At 43.5% G+C, this 23,940-nt stretch overlaps 1 protein-coding gene across 4 annotated transcripts in view; it reads left to right on the top strand.

Annotated features, from left to right (window-relative positions):
• The window catches only part of SLC35B1 (solute carrier family 35 member B1), a 179,389-nt gene that overhangs the window by 139,119 nt on the left and 16,330 nt on the right, over positions 1-23,940 (top strand). For all 4 annotated transcript variants that reach the window (XM_069237803.1, XM_069237806.1, XM_069237804.1 and 1 more), the window contains exons 4-7: positions 3,819-3,949; positions 7,762-7,792; positions 12,590-12,747; positions 13,066-13,192. In XM_069237803.1, coding sequence (XP_069093904.1) covers positions 3,819-3,949; positions 7,762-7,792; positions 12,590-12,747; positions 13,066-13,192 — 447 coding nt within the window. The remainder of the gene's footprint in view (positions 1-3,818; positions 3,950-7,761; positions 7,793-12,589; positions 12,748-13,065; positions 13,193-23,940) is intronic.

The raw sequence follows: 23,940 nt of genomic DNA, 5'->3' as shown, positions 1-23,940 counted from the left end.
CTTTCGTGCCATCCGAATACCACCTAGTTTCCTACCTAGTCTTCAAAAGCCTTTCACCGTACTTTCAGATGCTTAATCCTCTGCAATCGCCATTTTGTGCCAGAAACTATTCTCCTACTTCCTGCAAACGTCATGTAACCACACGGAGCCGCTCAGGATTCCATTTGCTGATAATAGGATCAGATTTCGCCAGTATGCTGAATATAATACCTTTACTTGAACAGTTCCAGTGCTTCAGACACTACCTACCTGGATTTTTGGCACCTACTTGAAGTTCGGCTTCATGGGGACAGAACTCCTGTTATTTACCAAGATAATAGCGACAACAATTAGCTGAAACCTCCATAGTTTCAAAGTAATGACCACATCAACTGCTCCTGATAGAAGTGCATCGGCTACCCTTGCTGGCCTGCGCTTTGCTCAAAACAAGCTGTCATTTGCAAAGCTATCATCACATCAGGCATTTTGCCTATCTGGCTTAAAAGGCCACCACCTCTGACGGCTCTCGGCACATCTGCGCTGCCACTCCATCACAGTGGATGGACACAAGAAGTGTTTAAAAAAAAAAAAAAAGTAACATGCCTTCTTCATCTATTTCACCCAGGACTTGAAACAACATCCCTGTATTGATCAGAATTGCCCTAACCTTGCTCCAAATTAGGATAGAGCTAAAGACTCCCAGCTTTAGCGATCACTGCATCACAGTGCAGTACCAGCCCTTTTCTGTTGCCAAAGCCCAGGTACCTCTTCAGTGACTTGTACACTGCATCCTTGCTTTTCACCCTGGAGCGCTGCACTGTCTTATGCCTAGTTTAATGCTGTACAAATACCACACATATATGCACAGAGGTTACACCAGCTGACTACACCCACCTCTCTTCTTTCCTTTTGCTTCTTCAGTTATACATTGCATTAACCCCTGTTGATCATTTTACCACATACGCCTCACTAAACTAGAGATTACTAGATTGGCCCTAAAATGGCTCTCTTTGTATTTATTTTTGTATTTAGTTTGGCTGCCCGTTCTCACTAATGTGTGACTCCAAACTTTCAACACCAACATCTCTACCCATGGACTACCCACGAAAGTGTCTTCGGAACACACTCACACCATCTTTCGTCACATCTCCTTATTCAGCTACTCTTACGTGTTTACACAGATACCTACATATTTTTCTCATTTTGAGCTCCTGTCCCCACTCCTCCATGTATGCCTGTCTGTCTTACTGCTGTTCATCAATGGATGGCACTGGCTGAACACCTCAAAACCAGAGCCCTTGTATTTTCCTGCTTCAGACAAGCCTATGCTTCTACCCATCTCAATCCTTTTCTCACCTGAATTAATAGCCTTGGTCCCCCTATCACTATCTTGTCATTTGTTTTAACCCATGCATGTGCCCTGAACTCTCTCACTGCTAAAGCATCTGCAGCATGCTACCCTGTTATCAGAAGAATCACTGATCAACTGGCTGCTACTTGGCAAGTTGGACTAATGATGTGAATTACTAGTAGATCTTCCCCCAACCTACTTTCTTCCACTGGAAACATTTTTTAGTTTTGCTACAAGAACCCTCCCCATATTCAGTACACGCACACATTTCAGCCTATTAGAACCAAGCAGGCTGACTTACTGGCAAAAGCAGTGCTCGCTACAAACCAACAGTGGTATTCAAGCCTGGAAATGTTTTTGAAAATTAGTTCTCCAACTCCCTCACCCATATTGCCATCCATAACCAAAGATTGACTTGTCAAACTCTTCTATTTACACCTAAACTTCCTTGTGATGCACCTAGATTTCAGTCTTTGTTCCTCCTAGGACCGCTCCAGTGGACCACCCCAGGCAACCAAGCATTCACCTCAATTCAGTTTTTTTCTTTTACTACTAGAAAACAAAAAATAATGTATTTCTGTAGATTTAGACATATTTGCTGTATGGTTTGTCATCACTGTTTACTGGCATGTAGCAGTACCTCGTTAACCTGTTAGCATATATCCTATGTGCTGCCGATGTCCTTATGTACAACGTTTCTAATATAATTACAATGACGTCTTGGAATACAATAAATTGTGGCCCTTCACAGTTTTACTACTGAAGACTTGAAGTCAGTATACCGAGGGAATTCTTCATTCTCTGAAGGCACTTCTGGACATGGCCTCGATAATAATTTTGAAGGTGTTACTCAAACACTTGAAGACTGAATTTTTTATTACTGCCAGCAAACCACAAATAGGTGCAAGGCTGGCTGTTAGTGGCCAAACTGATGACTTAACCGCATAGCTTGACACCATGTTATTCTTCAGAAGCCACATCACAAACATGACAAACTGTATGGCACCAGCTCTATATTCGGTAAAGTAAATAATTTTCTCCTTACTTTAGACTTTTTAGAAGCACAAACACTGGTCTGTCGCATACAGGTTAAGGAAACCCCCTTTTGGAGAGTGTCACAAAACACACTTTATTCCCTTTAAGAGCACCAACCATGTTGGTGACTGATTTAATGTTTACCAAAGGTAAAATTGCTCTCATAATTCCACTGGCTTCCTCTAACCCCCCGCATCAACATTAAACGTCTGTTGTGTAGTCTAAAATGTAGTAAACTTAAGCACTCCACTTTCTTTAACAGTCATGATCACCAGTTTGTCTCAAAATATGTGCAATAGCACAGTCACTACGCCAAGACCAGAAACTGCAGAGTGGAAAAGAGATGAGTCTTTCTTGCTACACATTTAAAAAGTAAACATTCATCCCCATACAGATACAGTCGACTCCCTCACTCTTCCAGTCCAGGTATGTGCTGGCCAGCCTTCACTTCAAGCGGCACTTCCTCTTTGTGTGACCATTTGGTTGTTGGTCTACACCTTCTGCATTATTCCCCTCCGTCAGTTATATAATCCCACCTTCCCATTGCACTACTTCCACTTGCTCGCTCTCTTTTGTGCCATTCTTTAGTGTCGCAGAACGGGGTGGCTTTTGTCATCCTTTGGGGGGACTTGGCCTAGTTCAGGCTGGACTGTTCCTTTTGGAGCAGACCCACATCGGATGGGCATAATAAGCAAATACATGGATTGGAATGCAGCTAAGAGGGCTCACCAGTAGCTCAGAAATGTTAAATTTTTACACCATTCACTTTATTGTTTTTCTTTTACTGTTGTACCCATGTAGCACTTCGGTCAGTTCCTTTACACTCTTTGAATGCGGATATATGCTGTATGCACACATTCATGGGCTATACCGCATGATGAGCACATGTGTACTGTACTCTTGTGTGCTACTTCTGCAGTATCATCAGCACCCCCAATCTAGCAGCTAAAGTGGGGGTTGCCTTATCTGCCAGATAGCTTGCTAAACTAGATCTGCAGAAAGAAGCAAATAGTATGTATGTGACTAACCAGGTACAGCTGAAGTTTGGGGGCCGAGGGCTGCAAGTACAGTCACAGAGACAGGAAGTTGTACTAGACATTGGTATCCCACATTGCAACATGTATGGTCCATACTGGCCCAGTCTTTGTCACACTCTTCTTTTGCTACATGACCTTCTCAGTTGAATGGTGATCTGCAGTGTTGGAAATGTCTCCCACAATCCCCCCCTGTGTTTGAATGATGTGCTCAGGTTATTGGGAGTGGCTGTAACTAGTCTGGTTTTAAGGAATGGTGGCCTCGGATTTTGAGAATTAATCCTACAGTTCTCCTGTGAATGAATGTCGATCATTGGTATTGGGATAACTCTCCTTCTTGGGAATTTTGGCTACATATGCCAGAAATATCCTCCAGCATGCCACTGGTAACAGACTCACTTTTGCTTGCTTTTCTGCAGTAATCCAGTTTTTTGAGAAGGGCCGGGTGGATCGTACCCAGAACTGGCTGTATGCTGCCTGCTCACTCACTTATGTGGGCGCCATGGTCTCCAGCAACTCCGCACTCCAGTTTGTCAACTACCCGACACAGGTGAAATGAAATGGAGGATCTGCTTGCTATCCAGTACCTGAGATTCTGTGCTCTGGGGTTGTGTTAAAGCTGGATCTCTGAATGGAGGAAAGGGAAATAATGGGACAATATTAAAGGCAATGTAGGATTCTTCTGTTGTTCTAGCAATGGTATGTGGGTGATTAATAACTTTATTTTGGTAATGCAAGTGCTGCCTCAGTTCAGTGTAGGTGAAGTGTGATATTCTTTCATTCTTTTAGCATGTTATGTCTTTATTCAAAACAGTTATCCCTTTTTTTTTTCAAAACAAAATATATATATTTTTTAAGCAACGGATTGTCACTCCCTCTACCGTGATTTTTATAGATCTGTCAACGACATTAGACGTTGTCAACCATGACCACTTTTGTTTTCTCTTCTGGATACTGGAGTGGGTGGTACATGGATGGCCCAGTGTTGGAATAGTTTTTTTTCTTTGTGGCAGGAAAAATTATGTGCAGTTATCCTGCTTTTCTATAACCTGTAGCATCGGAGAGCAGTGTATCACAGGACTGCTTTCTTTCACTGCCTCCCTCACTGGAGACACCTTCCCATCTCACTCCCTCGTTCTATCCAGAAGTAGCCAAAACTGAAATGTGTTGTCAAAAGATTGTACCGATATTCTGGTAGTTAAGTTTATCTCTGGCAGCAGAAGTACCTGATGACAAGCTCCAAGTGCTTCCATACTGCTGCTGCGTGCCTGCTGTTGGGTTCTTCTAGTGGAGATGAGGTCACCCATTTGACCCTCTTCCATCTACACAGGCTGTTTCTATGGGCTGATGTTCAGTTGCAGATAGGCCCACTGATTTATCCATTGGATTAACACATCTTTCTCGAAGAAATACTATATGTTTTTTTTTTTTCATTTTTTTTTTTTCAGTAATATTCGAACACCTGCAAACGAGAGCAATAAGCCTTCTAGGCTAGTAAAGCAATTAACCTTGAACAAGGAGGCGAAGTGTACATTTGACATAGTAGTGTGAGGTGTTAAGTTAGTTCCTCGTTATCAGTAAAAGATTGTCTTGACGCTACCTATTCCAAGGAGAAAGCCAGAGAAGAGCCTTTGTCTTCTGATTCCTGCACTATGGAACGTGCTTCCAATCTCTTTATGAACTGTGAAGACTTCTGTATCTCTGCTGTTTTGCTGTCTGTGTTTAGCAACACCAGAAAAAGACTGATTGAACAGCTGATTATAAACCAAATGCATCTATGTATTTATTTTGTTTACAATTACGCTGAACAATACATTAGGCCTCTGTTACACAGCAATTACGATGTTCTATGTCAAATACAATTAAAACAATGTAAGCTTGGAACTGACAGCATTTTACAACAAATTTAGTGTATCCGAAGTGTAGTAAAATGTATTGTCAACATTGGGCTTGGATGCTTGTTCCTTTATTCATTTGTCCTGCCCTTAAAAAGTAATGTCAGTACTAGTCACAAGCAAATATGAAATTGCATAGGATTAGTAACGAGGAAGGCTGTTCCAGATGTTAACTACTTCTTGCGATTAACCTGTTTTTAAAATTATGGAAAAACAGCAGGTCGCTAGAGTCATGTGAACCCATAAGGAAATTGCATTTTGTCTAGTACAGCAGACTGGAACAAAGGAATTCGCTTTTTGAATTTTGATTTAAATCGTGCTCACTGTTTAACCATCCTTTTAAAGCGAGTCTTTTTTGACTGTATACCAGGTTCTGAGATACTGATGCAATGTATTCCTTACAGCATTGATAAATGTATACAGATCAGCATTATCTTAATTTCAGCAACATTTTGGATCAGCCCCAAAAGTCTAAGCCCACATCCTTAAATCCAAATCAGTAACCTTAATGCAGCACTACTGCTCGGGGACAAGTATGCTTTCCAGAGTTTGCTTTCAGCTCGCCCAGGCTTTTCAAAGTTTGCTTTCAGCTCGCCCAAGGGAAATCGAGACCTGAAAGATAGGTGAAATTATTTCTATGTAAACTGTCAATAGAACTTCAACTTCTTTGTTTCCCGATAGTTGAAGTAATGAAGTAGCCCCAGGCTAATAGATAGCACTTATCTCTAGCTGCAGAGAAATGTGTGGTCGTTGTGTAAACCTTGATTTTGTTCACATCCCATGTAGTATCAGAATTGAATGTATTTCTTTTCCAAAATCCATTGTTTTTGCAGTTTCATACATGGATTCTACTTTGTGTACATAGAAGCAACCAATTCTTTTTGAAGTCGTTTGGTGGTCCAGCCCAGGAGGACCGTATGATCATTGTACATGATTATAGAAGATCAACTCCTCCTCAAGTTGGGTGGTCTGGAAAGTGCGCTGAGTATATTAAAAACACAAAGGATACCAGCATGCACCCCTCTTTTAACCCATTTTGAGTACAATTGTACACACTGTAACTCTTAGGCTTTTTAATTTTTTTTTTTTTAAAAAGAGCATCCTGAGGCTATTAATACAGCATCACATGTGGTATAGACCCGCTGTTCATCTTAACTGCATATTTTTCCTTGACCATTTTAGTGCCAGATGTTTGGTAGCTATTAGCTCCAACCCACTTTGTTTTGAAGGGTGAATTTCTATGGTTTTTGGAACACATGCACGGTAATATTTCGGCCAGGTTGCAGCCAACCAGTCAAGGCCTTGCTTTTCCCTGGATTTGAAGAGGATCTGCAGAGTATTCGAGGATTGGCAGATCCCCTGCAAAAAAAGGGCAATTTGTCGCTCATGAGTGGTCCCTAATGGACCCCCCCCCCCTCCAATGCGGTCAGGATACATGTATCCTGGCCCTTCCTGTTTTTACATTGTTTCCACACACCCCAGGCAATGCAAGAAAAAAAATGGCGTCGTGCCTCTAGAACATCCAGCATGCATTAAAGTTGGAAGCCCACTTGGGGGCCCATCAGAGGGCAAAATAAATATAATTAGCAGTGTATAGCAGCGTTGTTGGCTTGCCTCCTAGTCACCTGTGAACAAGGACTCTGGGAGTCCAAAAAGCGTTAGGTATTGAAAGCAGCAGACACAAATGAAGAGGTGGTGTGAGCAGCAGGAGTAAATGAAACTTTGGAGTTTTTCTCAATTTAAACTAATAAATGTGCCTGAACGAGAGTGTGTCTCCGTCTTTTGGGCAAAGTTGTGGAGATAGATATTGTATTGTAATCGATAGATATGTGTATAAACACAGAATTAAAAAAATTCTGGAATTTTTTTGTCTCAGAAGTCAAATCACATTGACAGGTCCTGAAGTATGAGCATCATCTGCTCTCATTGCACAGATTTCGGTAGGATGTTATCCTAGATGCAGGTGGGTGTGGTCTGTCTGCAATAGGCGCATAAAAGCCAGGTAGTAGTCTGTTCACAGCTGTGCCTTGCCTACTCCAGCTGTTTTTGTGGTAGTGACTCGCTTTACTGTGATAGTTGTCCTCCATCCAAGCACATATTGGAAAGGCTAGATTCTGAATTTGACGTTGAATGTCCGAGTTGTACTTTTTTAGAAGATTCTTCTCTTCTGGTGAATCTGGAAAAGTGCTAATATCAGAGTTTTATTTCTGAAGAAGAACAAGTGTGCGTTATTTAGATCGCAATAATGGTCGCATTTCTATCTGAGGGTTATGTGCAGGATCCTATTATGTCAGCAGGAGTTGGATGTGATTGAGAACTGTCGGCTGTTCATTTGTGATGTTGGGTACCATATATAGCCATACCCTTCTTTATTTTTTTTGTATTTTTTTTCTTATACTTGTTTGTGCCGAAGTCACAGTGCCGCAAAAACTAGTCTGTAATTCTTTTTTTATTTTATATTTTGCAGGTTCTGGGGAAGTCCTGTAAACCAATTCCAGGTAAGAAATGTTGTCCATTGTTCACAAGAGGGTAAAGTACCAATACACAGTTACCTTTTTCTCTGTGTATCATTTGTGTAGGCCGTGCCTTTACAGTACCTGCACATACACCTTTCACACATTAAATTAAGCATGCACACACGCTCATTCCTTCACTGCCCTTTCTCTTCATCACTAGGCAAGGGAAATCGTAGCATCTTTAGGGGTCGTAAGCGCTTTGTAAATCACACTACAAGACAACCTTTATTGAAAAAAACTAATTTTGGAAACAGAAAACTGGTTGTGGTGGGTGATCAGGTTGCCTCTCATGGTGCAGAATGCTTAAGTAAACTTGGATCAAACAAATTGTGAAAAAGGGGGATTAACAAAAACGGTTGAGTCCTCATCAGGGTGAGGGAACACAAGAATTGCTCCTCCAAAAACTGAGGTAATCAACCATATAGTGCCATTCACAGGACCACCTACTGTGGCAACCGGGACCGAAAATGGTCTCTGAACCAAATCAGTAGGGCACTCTTAATATGGTTCAGAGAACATTTTCTGTCCGGCTAACCACAGTAGGTGGCCCTATGGATGGCACAGTAATGTAACACAGAGGCATATGGGGGATTACAGTATTTGAATAAGCAGTCTTTAATAAAGATAGGCTGTAACGAGTCTACAGCCTTGGAAGGAGTCCTCTAGATTGGCGCATTGTAAAAGAGGTTTAGATAGGTGGTTAGGTAGCCCTTTGGCCCAGTTTCCCCAGCTTGTGATGGACTACCTTCAGGTGGATTCTGCACCGAAAAGACTGGTTATAACCACTTTCGGTTGTAACCGGGAGTTACAAGGATTCGAAAGCACTATGAGATGTGCCTGTTATTCTTTTTCGAAGTACTTTTGCATAATTACTCTTGATCCTTTGTTGTTAGGGTTGCAGTACAATTACTGATTCTGTACATAAAAAATACATAATTCAATTTGCAAAACTATTGAGCATCCAGTGACCATTTATGGTGCGTCGATAAGTAAACCGTGTTTATTTAGCCCCTTTGTACAGTTTTTGTTGTTTGACATTTGTAGCCAAGGAACTGGGGGTTATTTGGGTGTCACTCTTCTTTGGTTACCCACTGAGTAAACTGGGGTGTAATTTTACTCTGATTTTGAGATTTAGGTGATCAAAACCACAAGCTCAGGAATACCTGCTAATCTCTTCCAACCAGATGCTACAAAGCAGCCTTCCTATGGAAGTGCCTGGCCCTGAATAACTACACCCTGGTTGCTTTACTCACAAGCATTGACAGAACTGAGCATTTTCCACTGACACACAAAGCTACAGACCTATATTGTTATCGATGATAGATTAATTTACAAAGGCCCTACTGTGACCCGCAGAAAAGGGAAATACCAATATTATGTGCTAGTGTGCACACTTAGACAAACACATGATAATGCTGAATAACCTTATTACACAATTGTAGAGGGGGGTGGACTTGTTGCATAGCCACATTCGGGCATAATGTTCAATAGTAACATGAATGTAATACAAGATTGAACATTAGACCATTTATGTGCGTTGGAAGTTAGAGAAAACATGGTGCATAGTTCCCAGCAAGTTTCTCAAATGCCGAGGCAGTGCCTGCTTTTTTCAAACATTCTTTCATGACACGTTTGCAAAATCCCAGAGATAAGATAGTTTTTAGAGGACAGATAGCTGTGGGTTTAAAGGCATAAGGCAGTAGCATTTTTAGCGCAGCACCAGAAATTCATCTACATTGCGTAAACCATCTCGAGTTTCACTTCCAGCAAAATAATAAATACAAAAACATAAAGATTAATAAAAGGTTACTAATGATGAGTCAGGAGGGGTGAACAAACCTCTTCGTTGCTTCCTTTCAGTCATTCCCAGACTCCTTGCACAGAGAAACAATATGTAGGTGCACTGGCTGGCGGTTTCCATTGCAGCGCAGCACGTCAGTGTTAAAACTGCATTGTAATTCGACAATACTGAATTATCTGTTTGATATTTCGGACTTCAAATCATAAGATCTCCTTCTTCGCCCGTCTGTAGATTTGGCTGAGCCATGAACCAGCTTGATCAGTGGTGTAAACTGTGTAGTTTGCCTCTCAAGTCCTTTAAGACCCTGGGGCATGCTTATTCAGCCTGCAGCTCCACGGTTCTGGCTGGCTTTAATAAGAGCACTGCTTGTTCCTGCTCTGGCGGGTTCACAGTGGCAGTCTGGCGTTTGAGGCACACATGTTAATATGCTGGTGACTCTCAGGTTCTCCATAGCAATGTGAATTTTCAGATGCTTTAGGACACTTGTGACCTATAGCTATACATGTGAATGCTCTAAGTGCTCTACTGTACAGCTTTGAGTCTGTTCCCTAAATTCCGTACTTGAACTCTCAAGAAGTGAAGCTATCGACTTTCCTGTGACGCTTTGATGATTGGGTGCCAAGCAAAGGGGAATTCTGTACCTTGCCTTTTTTCTTGGATTGCAAACATGTGCCTGAATCTTTTTGAAGGACAATTTGCGTCATTTCATTGATGAGAAGATGGTATTAGGTCAATTTAATAGGTAACCTGGTTGCTTGCCACAAGCGTCGCATAAATTGAGGCTGAATGGCAGCCTCCGCTACATGTGTCTGTTAAGTAACTTAGGTATATTTGTGTATCATGTACTTGAAACAGGTTTATAATTCACTAATAGTGTTTCTAGGTCGCAGGGCTTGTACCAAACTGCTCGGTGTATGCATGGAAAGTAGTTCCGATCACTGAGAGCTCAATCAGTGAAACTATGAGATTGTCAGTAAACCTTAACATGAGCTCTTGGGAGGAAGACTCGGTGGAATGATATGGCCTTTCACCAGCCAGCAGCAATCGGGAATTACTAAATCTCTTTGAGACCCTTTTAGTTATTAAGGTAAAATTTAAAGCATAGTTAGTTTGAATAGAGGAGTAAGATGTAATGAATTAACGTACAAGAAAGCAAAGTATTTTACCCCAGCAAATTAAGATTGTACAGCTGTAAGTATGCACTTAAAAAAACAAATAACTCTTTAGTTACTAATAAATATGGTCTCTCTGTAAAGTTAGCAACAGCCATTGGAAAAAGGAACCGTCCTCTCACAATAGTTGTGAAGGCTATGTAAGGCGCCTTAAGTGTACATTCAGACTCATCAATCCAATTGAAGTGGGTGTCTTTGCAACTCATTGACTCGGATAATGTCTTGTTTTTACTCCCATAGCCAACAGGGCTGCCGGGATCTCTTTGCGACTGGGAAATCAGCGTCCTTCAGTTATGCCTAATGCTGCTTTTCCCAATGTCAGGGTAGCCCCTTTCGTCACAGGGCAGGTCAGTTCCTCTTCTCTAAACAAGTGACGTCAATATGGCTTTTTCCAAGAGTCCAGACTTTTCTGCAGTCTGAGTTGAAGAAGTGAAGGACAACGTAGGTTTAGGTTACTGGTAATGTTTGTTTTTGGACTTGAGCACAGAGCACCCTGGATTTCCAAAGAGTGTACGGCTCGCTGAAGTGCCACTATGTAAGCCTCATTGGAAACGCAGATTGCCTGAGCCAGCCAAAGTCTCATTTTGAGCACATCAACCACACCTGGGATAAGTTTGTCTTCCTCTTTGGGGAGAGCAGAGTCCAAGGTCAGACTGGTCAAGGTGTAGAGGTGGATTGCTCCCAGACAGAGCCCAACAGGCGGCCTGTGTTTCTGGATACTGCCAGTAGGAGAGGAAGAGGAGGGATGTGTTTCATCAAAACAGTAGAAACCGACTCTGACTTTAAAAAAAAAAAAAAAAAAGAGTGGCAGTCTTTCTCCTATCAGCAAGGAGAACAACTTTATGGGACAGGGTCCTGAACAGTTGGGAAGAGCAGGTACCCATTTCAACTTTTGGAAGAGAGAGCATAATCTTGTGTATCCACGCACATGATGTCCCGGTGGGCACCACAATATGACCACATTAACATTCATCCATGCCATATACATCAGATACATGCCACCAACACACATCCTTATAGGATAGCTAAATGCCCGTTTTTTTTTTTTTTTTAAACCTATATAGGAGTATCTTAATGACTTAGCCAGTGCAAAAAATAGTAAAAATGCTAAAACGCTGTTTTTCCCCTCTTTTCGGTACATAAGTTAAACAGTAAATATAAGAAAAAACTACTTCAAATGTGTTCTAGAGCTGCTAATGATACTGACTGCTAATTAAAATTAATAAGAACAGAAAAGCTATTTTTAAAATTGAAGATTGGCGTTTTTCATATAAAGTTCTATTTAGGAATACTGTTCAGGTCTTGCAGAATCCTAAAACATGAGCATATGGTTGGTATTTTTCTCTTCAAGAGGTGGTAACCCTAGTTGCACACAAAGGAAGACAATCGATCCAATTTATGGGAAACTGGACGGACCTTTAACTGAGGGAGCCAGTAGGTTGCTCACAGGTGGGACATGTACCTGAACTACAATTGTGCTGCCACCTCTACCTGTCTAGAATGAAAACGTATTAACCCTCATCTACACTAGGATTCACATTGGGGACTTGTGTCATTTGACAAACAGTCCAGCAAAATTTGGAGCCCCTCAAGTCTATTGCCAGATTGTCAATGTCACTGTAAGAAAGGCATTGGACGAGTCAGACAAAAAATTATACAGGCCAGGAGGCTGTTCAGGTGGGTTTTGTGTTTTTTTAAAAAAAAAAAACCAAAAAAAAAACCACTTAAGTGTTCTTGCAAAAATACTCTGTACAATTCTCTCCAACCTAAAGTCGCCATCCTCGCTCTTTTTTTTTCTTCCCATAGTAATGCTGCTGGGGGTTACTCTTTTGAGGAAGCGGTATCCATTAGCGAAGTATCTGTGCGTGCTTTTGATAGTCTCTGGTGTGGCACTCTTCATGTACAAACCGAAAGGTGGGGCCAGTGGGGACAACCATCTCTTTGGCTATGGGGAGCTCCTTCTGGTGAGTATCACAGTATACTATTTTCCATGATACATTTTGTGTTGATAACTCCCTAACGTGGTTCTTTGGTGAATCGTTGCCGCATTGCGCTCTTAGTCATTCCTATGGGGGGCATGTGCGGCCTTGCAGGGTTCTGATGAGACTGTTCCACAGTTACATGTTATTGTAGTGTATTTTGTCACTTCTGCACCCGTAGACTTTGTTGATTGCAAATGGTGTCTGAGTCTTGTGGTTGGGATTATGTTTGGCTTTTTCTAGGTGGTAAAGTAGTATTTTATGACACCTTTTGCTCATCACTGACATCTATCCTCCATACAGCTGCTTTCACTAACCCTGGACGGTTTGACAGGGGTGTCACAAGATCATATGCGGGCGCATTTCCAAACCGGATCCAACCATATGATGCTGAATATCAATGTCTGGTCTACTCTGATGCTGGGAGCAGGTAATGTCCATCCTCCTCTGTCTGCTTGTACCTCCCACAGATCAGTATGTGCCTTCATTCACCCAAAACAAAAACAAGCCTTTCAGTTTGAAAGGTCCTGGTCCCCCAGAATTCATTGGACTAACTAAGCAAAACTCCATAATTTTCAAGTTTGCTTTTATATGCTGCATTGCTGTGATTAATTGAAATAATGAGATTTTGGTTTCTGAATACAGTTATCCTCATAATCAAGTTGCAACAAACTGTACATGTAAGCAGTAGGGCTGCGCCTCTCAATGCCAAATTTAGTAGGTAGCAGAAAATCTAAGAACCTAGTCTCAAGAGTCTCTGGGATCTGCTGAGGAAGCCTATAAACAAACTGAAAAGTCATCTAACCAGTAGACAGGGTAACTCACAGAGCAAGCAGCTTATTAATATGGAGAGTGTGGGAAAAGGCCTCTTTTGACATGGTTAGCCCCCACTTTTTGCTTGTAAATCATGTAGTCTGAAAATTGTTATTGCCCAGAGCCACTGCTAATCAGGTTCCCTGGGCCAGATCGCTTTCCCCAAAACTGTTGTGATGCATTGGCACAATTGGAGACACCTTTAGTTGCCACTAGAAGTCCATAGTAAATAATATTTAGGTACCCAGGGCAAGGTGTACTAACTGTAGGCCCTGGCGAGCAGCAGCACTGATTGTGCCACCCTCTAGGGCCATGCATTCAGGTGCACTCGGCACTGCGATTGCAGGCTGAGTGTCTTGATGCAAATGCAAAAGAAATTCAACATGACACACACAGCCTGTGTGACCGGTCCACCATACACTGCACGCCCTGTAGGTAAGTCACCCCTTTGGCAGGCCTTTCAGCCCTAAGGCAGGGTACACTATATGGTATATGGTATGTGTGGGCATAGATGCATGAGCAATATCCCCCTTTTGTGTCCTTGTCAAACCTGGGACATAGTAAGTGAACAGGGCAGCCATTTTAATGCTTATGCAGACGTGCTGGTATTGTCCATGTGGCATATGTAGTTTAGAAACAGTGCTTTTTCAGCACTAAAATGCACCCGGTTGTCAAGCAACATGTGAATTTACACAACCCCCAGCAATTCTCCTGGCGCCAGTCTATGGACCGTGCTCCTAAACATACATGTTCAGGTTGCTCTAATGGACATCTGGTGGCATGGCCCGAACTGACGCTATATTTGGTAAGCATGACCAGTATTTTAAGCTTATAATTTGAGAGTGATGTTTTATAACTTCCCAAAAGTGATGTAGTATAAATACTAAACAAAGCATGAGTCCAGGGCAAGAATTGAGCACCTAACAAACAGAAGCTAGATTATCCGAAATTAATTTGTCTAATTTTAAAACATTGTTTACTCCAGTATTGGAACTTTGATAGATTCACATGCTTGAATCATTCCCCGTCATCGAGATGGGAGTCCCCGATGTAATACCAAAGCCATTCTCAATTGCATATAAAGCTCAAAGGCACTAGGCCTCTTAATTTAGCAACATCTTATCGTTGTTTTATAAAAAGGGACCAAACTTAACAGACAATCAGCTTGCACCACCCTCTAGAACCCTCCTGTGAGGAGCTGATTTCCCTCAGATTTTCCACCGCACGCTGTGCTAAGGAGTCTCCTCTGAGCTCTGCTTAGTTTTTCCTCTCAGAAATCCTTTCTGAAGAGATTTGTATACTGTTTCTCTTCAGAAATCATTCAAGGTGGGTCAACCTGGCTACCATGTCAGACACATAAAAAGGGTTTTTTCAGAGCCAGTGCTACCTGCACGAAGAAAAGGCTGCATGTGGATGATCAGCATAAGGACTGCATATATTATCTCTAGCCTTGCCATAAACCTAGAGACTGTAAGGTATGTAGAACCTTTTCTACTAAGCATCTTATGGACAGAGAGGGTAGTCTTCTCAACTGGCAAAAATAGTTTTTAATCCAGGGACAATCCTGTTTCTGATGAGGATAGTGCCTCTTCTGTTTCTGTGGCGAAAACACCTGTCAAATGATAATCTGAAGTTTCTTCAGAGGAAAAACCCAGAAAAGCTTTTAAAAAATCTACTGAGGTATCCTCAAAAATTGGTAGTCCTTCAAGGATGATGACTAAATCTTCAGACTTAAAGTAAAAAAAGAAGCCTGTCTCTGAGCCGTCGACACCACCATTCAAGGTAAAGCATACCTTCAAGAAACCAACTTCTGCGCCGTCGACGGTATGCTGATCCTGTTTCCACTGTCGACGGCCTCGCCGACACAGCTTCGACAGAGCAGCAGCCGTCAACTGCATCGTCAACGACACTCCAGCCGTCGACGACGTTTCCACTGTTGACGCTCTTGTTGATAATACCCCCGTCGACGCCACCACCGTCGGCTGCACATCTCTTGTCGACAACGAAGACTGCAGCGAAAATACAGAGACCATGTTCCTTGCCTCTGTTTTCGTCAGCGGACCAGGATGCACACAGGAATATCACCTAATGCCCTCAGTCACGTCCCCTAGCAAAGTTTCCAGCCTTCTACTCTCACATCTCTTAGCTGACGATGACTCGGATGAGGAGGGTATTTTTGGAGCTGCTAGCAGCCCTTACCAGTTAAGGGTTAAATGCCAAGAATACTCGGATGACGATGCTTCATACTATACGCAAAGCAATTATGAGCAGCTGGGGCTAGTCGGTCTTCCCCCCCCCCCCCGGGCTTGTTTCAGACTTACAAGCAATGTTGGCAGACTAACAGGAACGTTTTCCAGCAAAGCCTTCATCGGTTCAACAACCGATACTTCCGCCTCAGCCAACAACTCCTCACTTGCAGCAGCCGCATCATACTCCTCAACCAAGATTACAGCATTCTGTTCTTTCCACACCAAGGTATCGGATCTCCTCCAACGAGGATGTGGAGGAAGGTGAAATACAGCCGGACAACGATGAGTGGGATGATTACATCTTACTGGCACCTGCTTCTCCTACAGCACCGGTGGTGGAGTCCCCACCTGAGGATATAGGTGGCTTCCATAATCTGCGTGAGCGTGTCGCCACGCGGTTTGATCTTCCAGTGCCCGCAACTCAGCAGGATTGATTTTAAAGAACCCCACAGGAAGATGGTCAGAGATATACCCCTCATAGACCATATTTGGAGCCAGGGCCTGAAGATTATGCAGAATCCGGCAACGGTCCCTGCAGTGCTGCCGATGCTGGATAAAACATATAAACCCGCGGAGGATGCTCTGGCTTGCCTCTCAGGCCCCCCGAAGCTGGACTCTGTGATTTCGCAAGCCGCCCAACATCGCTCCAGGAACCCCTCTACGCCATTGACATCACCGCCGGATAAAGAAGGGAGACGCTTGAATAATATCGGCAAGCGTTTCTCCTCCAGGTCCGCTATTGTAGGAAGGGCAGCCAATTCCTTTGCTCTACTTGGCAGATATGATCGACAGCTCTTGTCAGACATGTCCCAATCATTGAAAGAGCTTTGAGACGCTTCCAAAACAGAAGGTAGAAAAGTACTTGTAGAGGGCCAGCGATCTTCAGCAGAGATCATCGATTGTGCGCTAGATATAGCAGCAATGGGCTTCAGATTACTCGCGTGTTAAGCTGTGTTGAGGTGTCAAGGTTGGCTCAAAGCCACCAACTTTCATCCCGAGGTACAAACAAAAATTTTGGATGTTCTATTTGACGGGGAAGCACTATTTGGGAAGCACATCGACAACGCTCTTCAAGCCATTAAATCTGGTAAGGGGATGGTGAAATCCTTAGGCACTCTGCAATACAGGAAAGTGCCCTTTCGTGTTGCTAAGGGCAGAGGTCAACCTTCCTTTCACAGAGGATACCAGCAATATAGGTATCCATCCTATTCCTCCACGTTCCAGCCTTCTAGGACACAATACCAGCAGAGGCATCTGCCTCCCGCAGTCTATACCAGGCCCTACACAAGAACAAGTTGGGGTGACAACCTAAGGAATCCACACCTAGACAATGACAGTTTAAGACACGTCCTCTACACTCTCCTCCTACAATTTATCACGGAATTTTAAAACATCATATCCAACGGTGGCAACAAATAACGAAAGACGAATGGGTGCTGGATGTCGTCCGATTCGGACACCTGTTGGAATTTACCCAGATTCCCCCTTCAATGCCTCCATCCCAGACCCGACAAAAACACCTTTGTCTGCTCTGCTAGGAGGTAATAACCATGCTGAAGAAAGGGGCTATAGAGTTTGTTCCGCATTCCCAGAGGATAAAGGGTTTCTACTCCTGCTTCTTTCTCATCCGAAAGAAGTCTCGCCTATAGAGGCCAATTCTGGATTTACGGGAGCTAAACAAGTACCTCAAGAAGCAAACATTTCGGATGGTCACCCTACAAGACGTCCTCTAGCTTCTGAGCAGACTACATGGCCTCTCTAGACCTTCAGGACACATACTTTCACATTTCCATTCATCCGCTCCACAGAAAGTACCTGAGGTTTGTGGTCAACGGCAAACACTTCCAGTTCAAGGTCCTTCCCTTTGGCCTACGTTCAGCACCACAAATCTTCACCAAATGTCTAGCGCCAGTGGCGGGCTACCTAAAGAGAAACAAACACCAGGTTTGTCCCTACCTCGACGACTGGCTAGTAAAAGCTCCAGATGTCCAGTCAGCAGAAAACTCAGTCAAGGCGACTCTGCGCCATTTCAAGGAATTAGGCCTTACGCTCAACATAGAAAAATCGTTCCTACAGCCATCCACTCGATTAGCCTTCCTAGGGGCTATCTTAGACACTCAACAGAGCAAAGCCTATCCAGCACCGGACAGACAAGCAAGGTTAATACAACTGGCAAGGCACTTCCAAAGAAAAAAGTGTCTTTCAGTTTGGCGGTACAAGTCATTACTAGGCATGATGTCATGTATAAGCCTCATTCCATTCCGCCGCCTGCGAATGCGCCCAATTCAGGAGGAGATGGACAGGCAATGGATGCAAGCACGAGGATCCTTCGAGGATACCATCCTCATAACACCGCACATGATCCACTCTCTGGATTGGTGGACAATTCCGAAGAACATTTCAAAAGGACTCAGCTTCTTGGCACAAATTCTTCCATGTAACTACGGATGCATCGCTCACAGGATGCCTGCAGGAGCTTCGGGTGAGCGGCAAGTGGCCACCTTCTCACCATCTTTTCCACATAAACCTTCTAGAGCTGAGGGCGGTCTATTATGCCTTGCAAGCCTTTCTTCCAAGAATACGAGGGTCAGCAGTGCTTCTCAGGACAGAGAATACCACCACAATGCACTACCTAAACAAGCAGGGACACGTTCTCACATACTCTCTCAAAGTGCAAACCATCTGGAAATGGTGCATTAACCTCTCAGTCCACATAACAGTGGAGCATGTCCCAGGCCTACAGAATACCATCGCGGATTCTCTGAGCAGGTTGGCGACATCCTCTCACAAGTGGGAATTACACCAGAGGGCACTAGCTTGAATCTTCGACCAGTGAGGAAAACCGAATCTGGACCAATTTGCATCCTCCCAGAACACCAAATGCCGACATTATGCAAGCTGGCATCACCAACAGGGATCATGGGGGGGATGCATTTTCGATCGCATGGTCAGGGATCTGTGCTTACACTTTTCCTCCAATCCCTCTCCTCTCAAGGGTGATCAGGAAGATGAAGTCGGAACCCTGCCAAATGATCCTAATAGCTCGAGCGTGGCTGCGTCAACCATGGTACATGGAGTTGCTTCTCCTGTCTGCTAGTCCATCCATCAGACTCAGACCAGTTCCCGAGCTGCTTACTATCAACTGGGGGCAAGTGAGGCACCCGGATCCCAAGTCTCTAAGTTTATGCGCATGGCTCCTGAATACAACGAATTCGGCCATCTAGATCTACCGACTGAGTGCAGGGAAGTACTAGCTAACGCACATGCAGCTAGCACCAACAAATCTTGCTGCCTAAAGTGGAAACTATTTTGAGTGTGGTGTGAAACCCAAATAATGCACCCTCTCTCCTCCGCACCGGAGGCGGTGTTGCCATATTTCTTACAACTGGCACATTCCATACTGGCCCATTCCTCAATTAGAGTCCATTTAGCGGCCATCTCCAGAAAAAGAACAGTACCAGGCAAGCCATCCTTATACTTTCTCAGATTAGTCAGGCAATTCGTGAAGGGTTTCTTCAGATCTTTTCCTCCAGTAAAGCCTCCACCTCTGGCATGGCAACTTAACATCCTCCTTGGCCAGCTTATGAAGGAGCCTTTTGAGCCTATGTGGACATCAAATAACTCACTTGGAAGGTGGCTCTTCTTCTCGCCCTTACTTCGACGCGCAGAGTTAGTGAGATTCAAGCTTTCACTATACAAGAACCTTTTTTTGCAGTTCAAACAAGATAGTCATCCTACTCACCAATCCCAAATTTATTCCTAAAGCGTCTTTGGATTTCCATATGAACTAGCCGGTGGTGCTCAAATCTTTCTTCCCGAACCCGCAAACTACTGCAGAAAGGACTCTCCATTCACTCGACCTTAAAAGGTGCATAAAATTAATCTGGACAGAACAAAGTCGTTCAGATAGTCCACTCAGGTATTTGTAGCTTTCAGTGCCACTAGAAAAGTTCGCTCTGTAACGAAACAGACTATATCCCGATGGATTAAAGACACAATCATATTCTGCCATCCGCAAGCAGGATGACCATTGCAAACAAGTGTGAGAGCGCATTTCACCAGAGCTATATCTCCGTCCTGTGCGCTGTTTGCTGGTCTATCAATTAAAGACATCTGTCGAGCTGCGACATGGAGGACAACTCACACCTGCACGCAGCATTACTTCTTGGACACGGAGTCACTTCGGGGTGCAGCCGTTGGGCAAGCGGTCCTTTAAAACCTGTTTTAATGAAGGTGAGCTAAATCATTATTTCCCTCCATCCGCTTGTTTTCTGTTATCTCACATTTTCTTTAAAATAAGGCTGAAGATCGTAGAAAGAAGTGTATGTCCATATTGTCATGCCAGTTTGCATTTCAGAGTGCTGTGCTGCTATCTGTAGGACGAAAATGTGTTATCCACTGCTTACTATTCTGATTCAAGCATGTGAATCTATGAAAGTTTTAATACTGGAGTAAGAAACAAGTTACTTACCTGTAACTGTAGTTCTCCAGTATTGGAAACTTTCATAGATTCACATGTGACCCACCCTTCCTCCCCTGAGGAGCTCACCTTCATTTTCCTTAGTCCTAGATGTATTATTGCACTTGTGCTTGGAAAATCTGAGGGAAATCAGCTCCTCACAGGAGGGTTCTATAGGGTGGTGCAAGCTGATTGGTTGTCTGTTAAGTTTGGTCCTTTTTTTATAAAATGGCTATAAGATGTTACTAAATTAAGAGGCCTAGTGCCTCTGAGCTTTATATGCAATTGAGCATGGCTTTTGTATTACACCGGGGACTCCCATCTCAACGACGGGGAATGATTCAAGCATGTGAATCTATGAAGGTTTTCAATACTGGAGAACTACAGTTAAAGGTAAGTAACTTGTTTCTTCTGTTACATCATTGGTTCTTTCATAAACTCGCTCAATTCAGTCATTCTCCGTCGTCTGGGTGGGAGTGTCCCGGTACCTTAGCAATAGTTGTCAAAGGGACTGCATGCTTGAAAGGCCCAAGAACATCACCACCTTTAGTAGCATATTCACCTCATTGGAAAAGACCACACAGTGCTGGCGAACTACAGTTAAAGCAACTTTTTTAATTCAGTATGTCTCAACTGACTGCTGCAAGTCTGCTAGGATCTTGTGGTCTACCGTGTGAAATATTGTACACTGGACCAGCAGGTTGAACTCTTCTCCTGCCTTTCCAGGATCATCATCTCCTACCATTGAGAGCAGTGTTTAGTCTCTCTTTTATCGGAAACCTAGATGATATTTGAGCAGCCAGATGTTTTTACAACTGGCCACGACTTCTTTTTTTTTTTTTTTTTTTTTTTTTTTTAAATGGTGGACAGTTTGTCAATACCTTGTTAATACTTTCGTGTCTGTTGAGCCTCTGGTGAAATAAGCAGCCAGAAATTCAATCTTAAAGCATTTTTTTTTATTCTTCACCTTTCACTGTGTTTTTGTAAATATTAAAAAGATCAAGTGTTTTTTCTTTCTTTCTAAACCTGACATCCTCGATCCAATGGCATCCATTTATTGCACTACCAGTTGTGTGACCTTAGAGTTCCTCAGGCTCAACCTTGGAGATATGTAATTTAACAGTATCTTTTTAGTAGATGAAACTGGCTACAACGTGAAAGCCATAATTTCAGACCGTTTGTAAGTCAATTGATGGGTAGTAGCCAGTGTGCTGGTATGATATGGAATTCTACATGCAGATTATGACGAGAATATAACCGCACGATAAAGCAGGTTTATGAAATGCTTCATGTAAAAGACAGTGAGGCCTCCCCAACATCTTCACTGTGGCAATATGCCAATTGCTCATCCTGCCGGAACTGTGATTTCCTTTTGCATGTAATCTGATGTTTGGCTAGGACTAGAGCTAGATCTATAAATCGTGTTGTTGCCATGTTTTTCTTGGTGCGGCATATTTGGTGCAGCAGACAGATTTCACAGGTGTGCAATGTTGTGAACCCTGTGCATCTAACCAGGTGAGTTGTGATCTCATGCCAGTACTAGGAGAGCGCTGGGCACTTCCAGAACATATAGAGGAGGTATTTGTCCAATGTGCGGCGGCAGGAACAGTCATTGTAGGTGTGCTGGAAGGAGCTGGTGAGCTTTTGGGGAGATATACCCTCTGTAACACATAGCACTGTATGAGCCGAAACCTGGCATTACGGGACACCAGTAGAGGGTATGCCAAAATGAGCTGCCATTCCTTGTCCATGTGACGTTGACCTTGGTCAGTGTCCCAGTGCTGACGTAGTGTGGCGAGGGACGTTTGAGCATAAGGAATCAGCCAGCCACCGTATCAGGTGGCGGATGTCTCCCAGCACGTGCAAATATTGAATTGTTAAGTGCATGTCCGTTTCCTGCTGTACAGCACCGCAGTGCACGTTCAGTGACCGGATGATGTCAGGTGTATAGCCAGAATTGTCCTGGAGGAAGACCTGTATCTGCCATGAGCCACTCCATGGTAAGGAGTATGCCTTTGTGATAAATGCCACCCAGTGAGTGCACCCCTACCTCATGCCAATGACTTAGTTCCTGCTGCGTGGTTGCCATGGCCTCGTGTGGCAAACCCAATATTGGCAGGGTCAGTGTATAAGGTGTCACCGACCTCATGAGGAAGGCGCTCCTCTTGAAACAGCAATATGCTACTTGTAGCATTGGCTGTTGTGGCACCGGCATCCTAGTGAACATATGAAACAATTGCAGTACGTGGGATATGTCCTGTGGAGAGAAATCAACGCTGTCTCCTCAAGCTGCCGACCCATCAGTCCCCGTACTGAAGTTGGGAAGCCGGATAGTAATGTTCGAAGTTTGGCATGAGCAGACCACCCTGTAGGTATAGTTTAGTAAGGGCCATCCTGCTGCGCGAGGCATGCCATATAAAGTCTCTGGTGGATTGTTCCAGTGAGAGAAAAAATATTTTTGTTATGTACAACAGGTAGTTCGTGAAATACTTTAGGAGGCGTGGCAGCATGACCATTTTGGTGAGGGCTAAACGACCCGCCACGGAAAGTGGTAGAGCCTGCCAGAACACCGTTTGGCATCTCAGGGGGTTACCGCTCGGATTAGATTACCATCCAGTAGGTCAGCGGGAGTATGATCCCTCAATAACGGAACATGATGGGTTGCCACTGTAGGGGAATGCCGTTGATTTTAGTGTTGGGTCAGATGTAGTGGCCGCAAAGGGGGAGAGGCAGGACTTGTTCAAGTTGAGCTTGAGGCAGGCACTTTTGCAAATCTCTCCAGCCTGCATGTTACAGTGGCGGGGAGAGCCCAGATAGTTTTGAGATGCTAGAGCATGTCATCTGCATACAGTGATACTGAGTGCTGTCCATCGTTCTATGAAATCACATTGCTATGCCAACCCACTAAGGTAGTGCTAAGAGAAAAGCCAAGCCATGCAGTTGTTTAGGCTTCAGTGTATCTATACAAACCCACTGCAAGTAAAAGAAAATTGACTGACTGCATATGGGAACTTCCGTATCCTCCCAGGAGTACAAACACCGACCGTTGAGGTTATGTGGCCTAGTGGCACTTTGAAGAACCCTTGCTGCTGTGTAAGCATTTTACAAGCACCCAATGTGCCAGCCCATTCCCATTTTCTCTAAACAACCAATCCTCAGTTCCTTTGATGTACTAAAGAGCAGCATCAGATGGCATAGTCCCTACGGGAGCATTTAAAATAGTAATGTTATATTTTCCTTTCCCTTGCTTCCAGCTTATAACTTTCATTTATTCTAATTAACATTTCTGTTCACTCTCAGTGCTTTGAAACAGCCTTAGAAAGTAGCCTCACTGCTATGAGCAACGGTCATACCATAACATAAGTCTTTTTACCTCTTCCCTCCTGTTTTTTATCCCCTCGTTCCTAGTTCTTTTTTCTCATGGCACTGTAAAGCAGCTTTAGGGTTCCAGAAGGCCTACACAAGTGACTAGTATGATCAGGTCCAAGCTGGATCCAGTTATTGAAACGTATTGCACCTGTGCTAGACAACTGTGCTGAGGGTGATGATAAATGATTATGCTCATTCACCATAGTTATACAAGTCACTTTCTGCCCGCTCCAATTGTTTAATTCCTGTCTTTGCTGTATCTGTGGAGTACAGGTGCTACTGGAGACC

This window comes from Pleurodeles waltl, chromosome 6 (assembly GCF_031143425.1).
Source record: "Pleurodeles waltl isolate 20211129_DDA chromosome 6, aPleWal1.hap1.20221129, whole genome shotgun sequence".
Classification (NCBI taxonomy): Eukaryota; Metazoa; Chordata; class Amphibia; order Caudata; family Salamandridae; genus Pleurodeles; species Pleurodeles waltl.
Note: the sequence above shows the minus strand (reverse complement) of the source record. Positions and strands in the feature narration are given on the sequence as shown.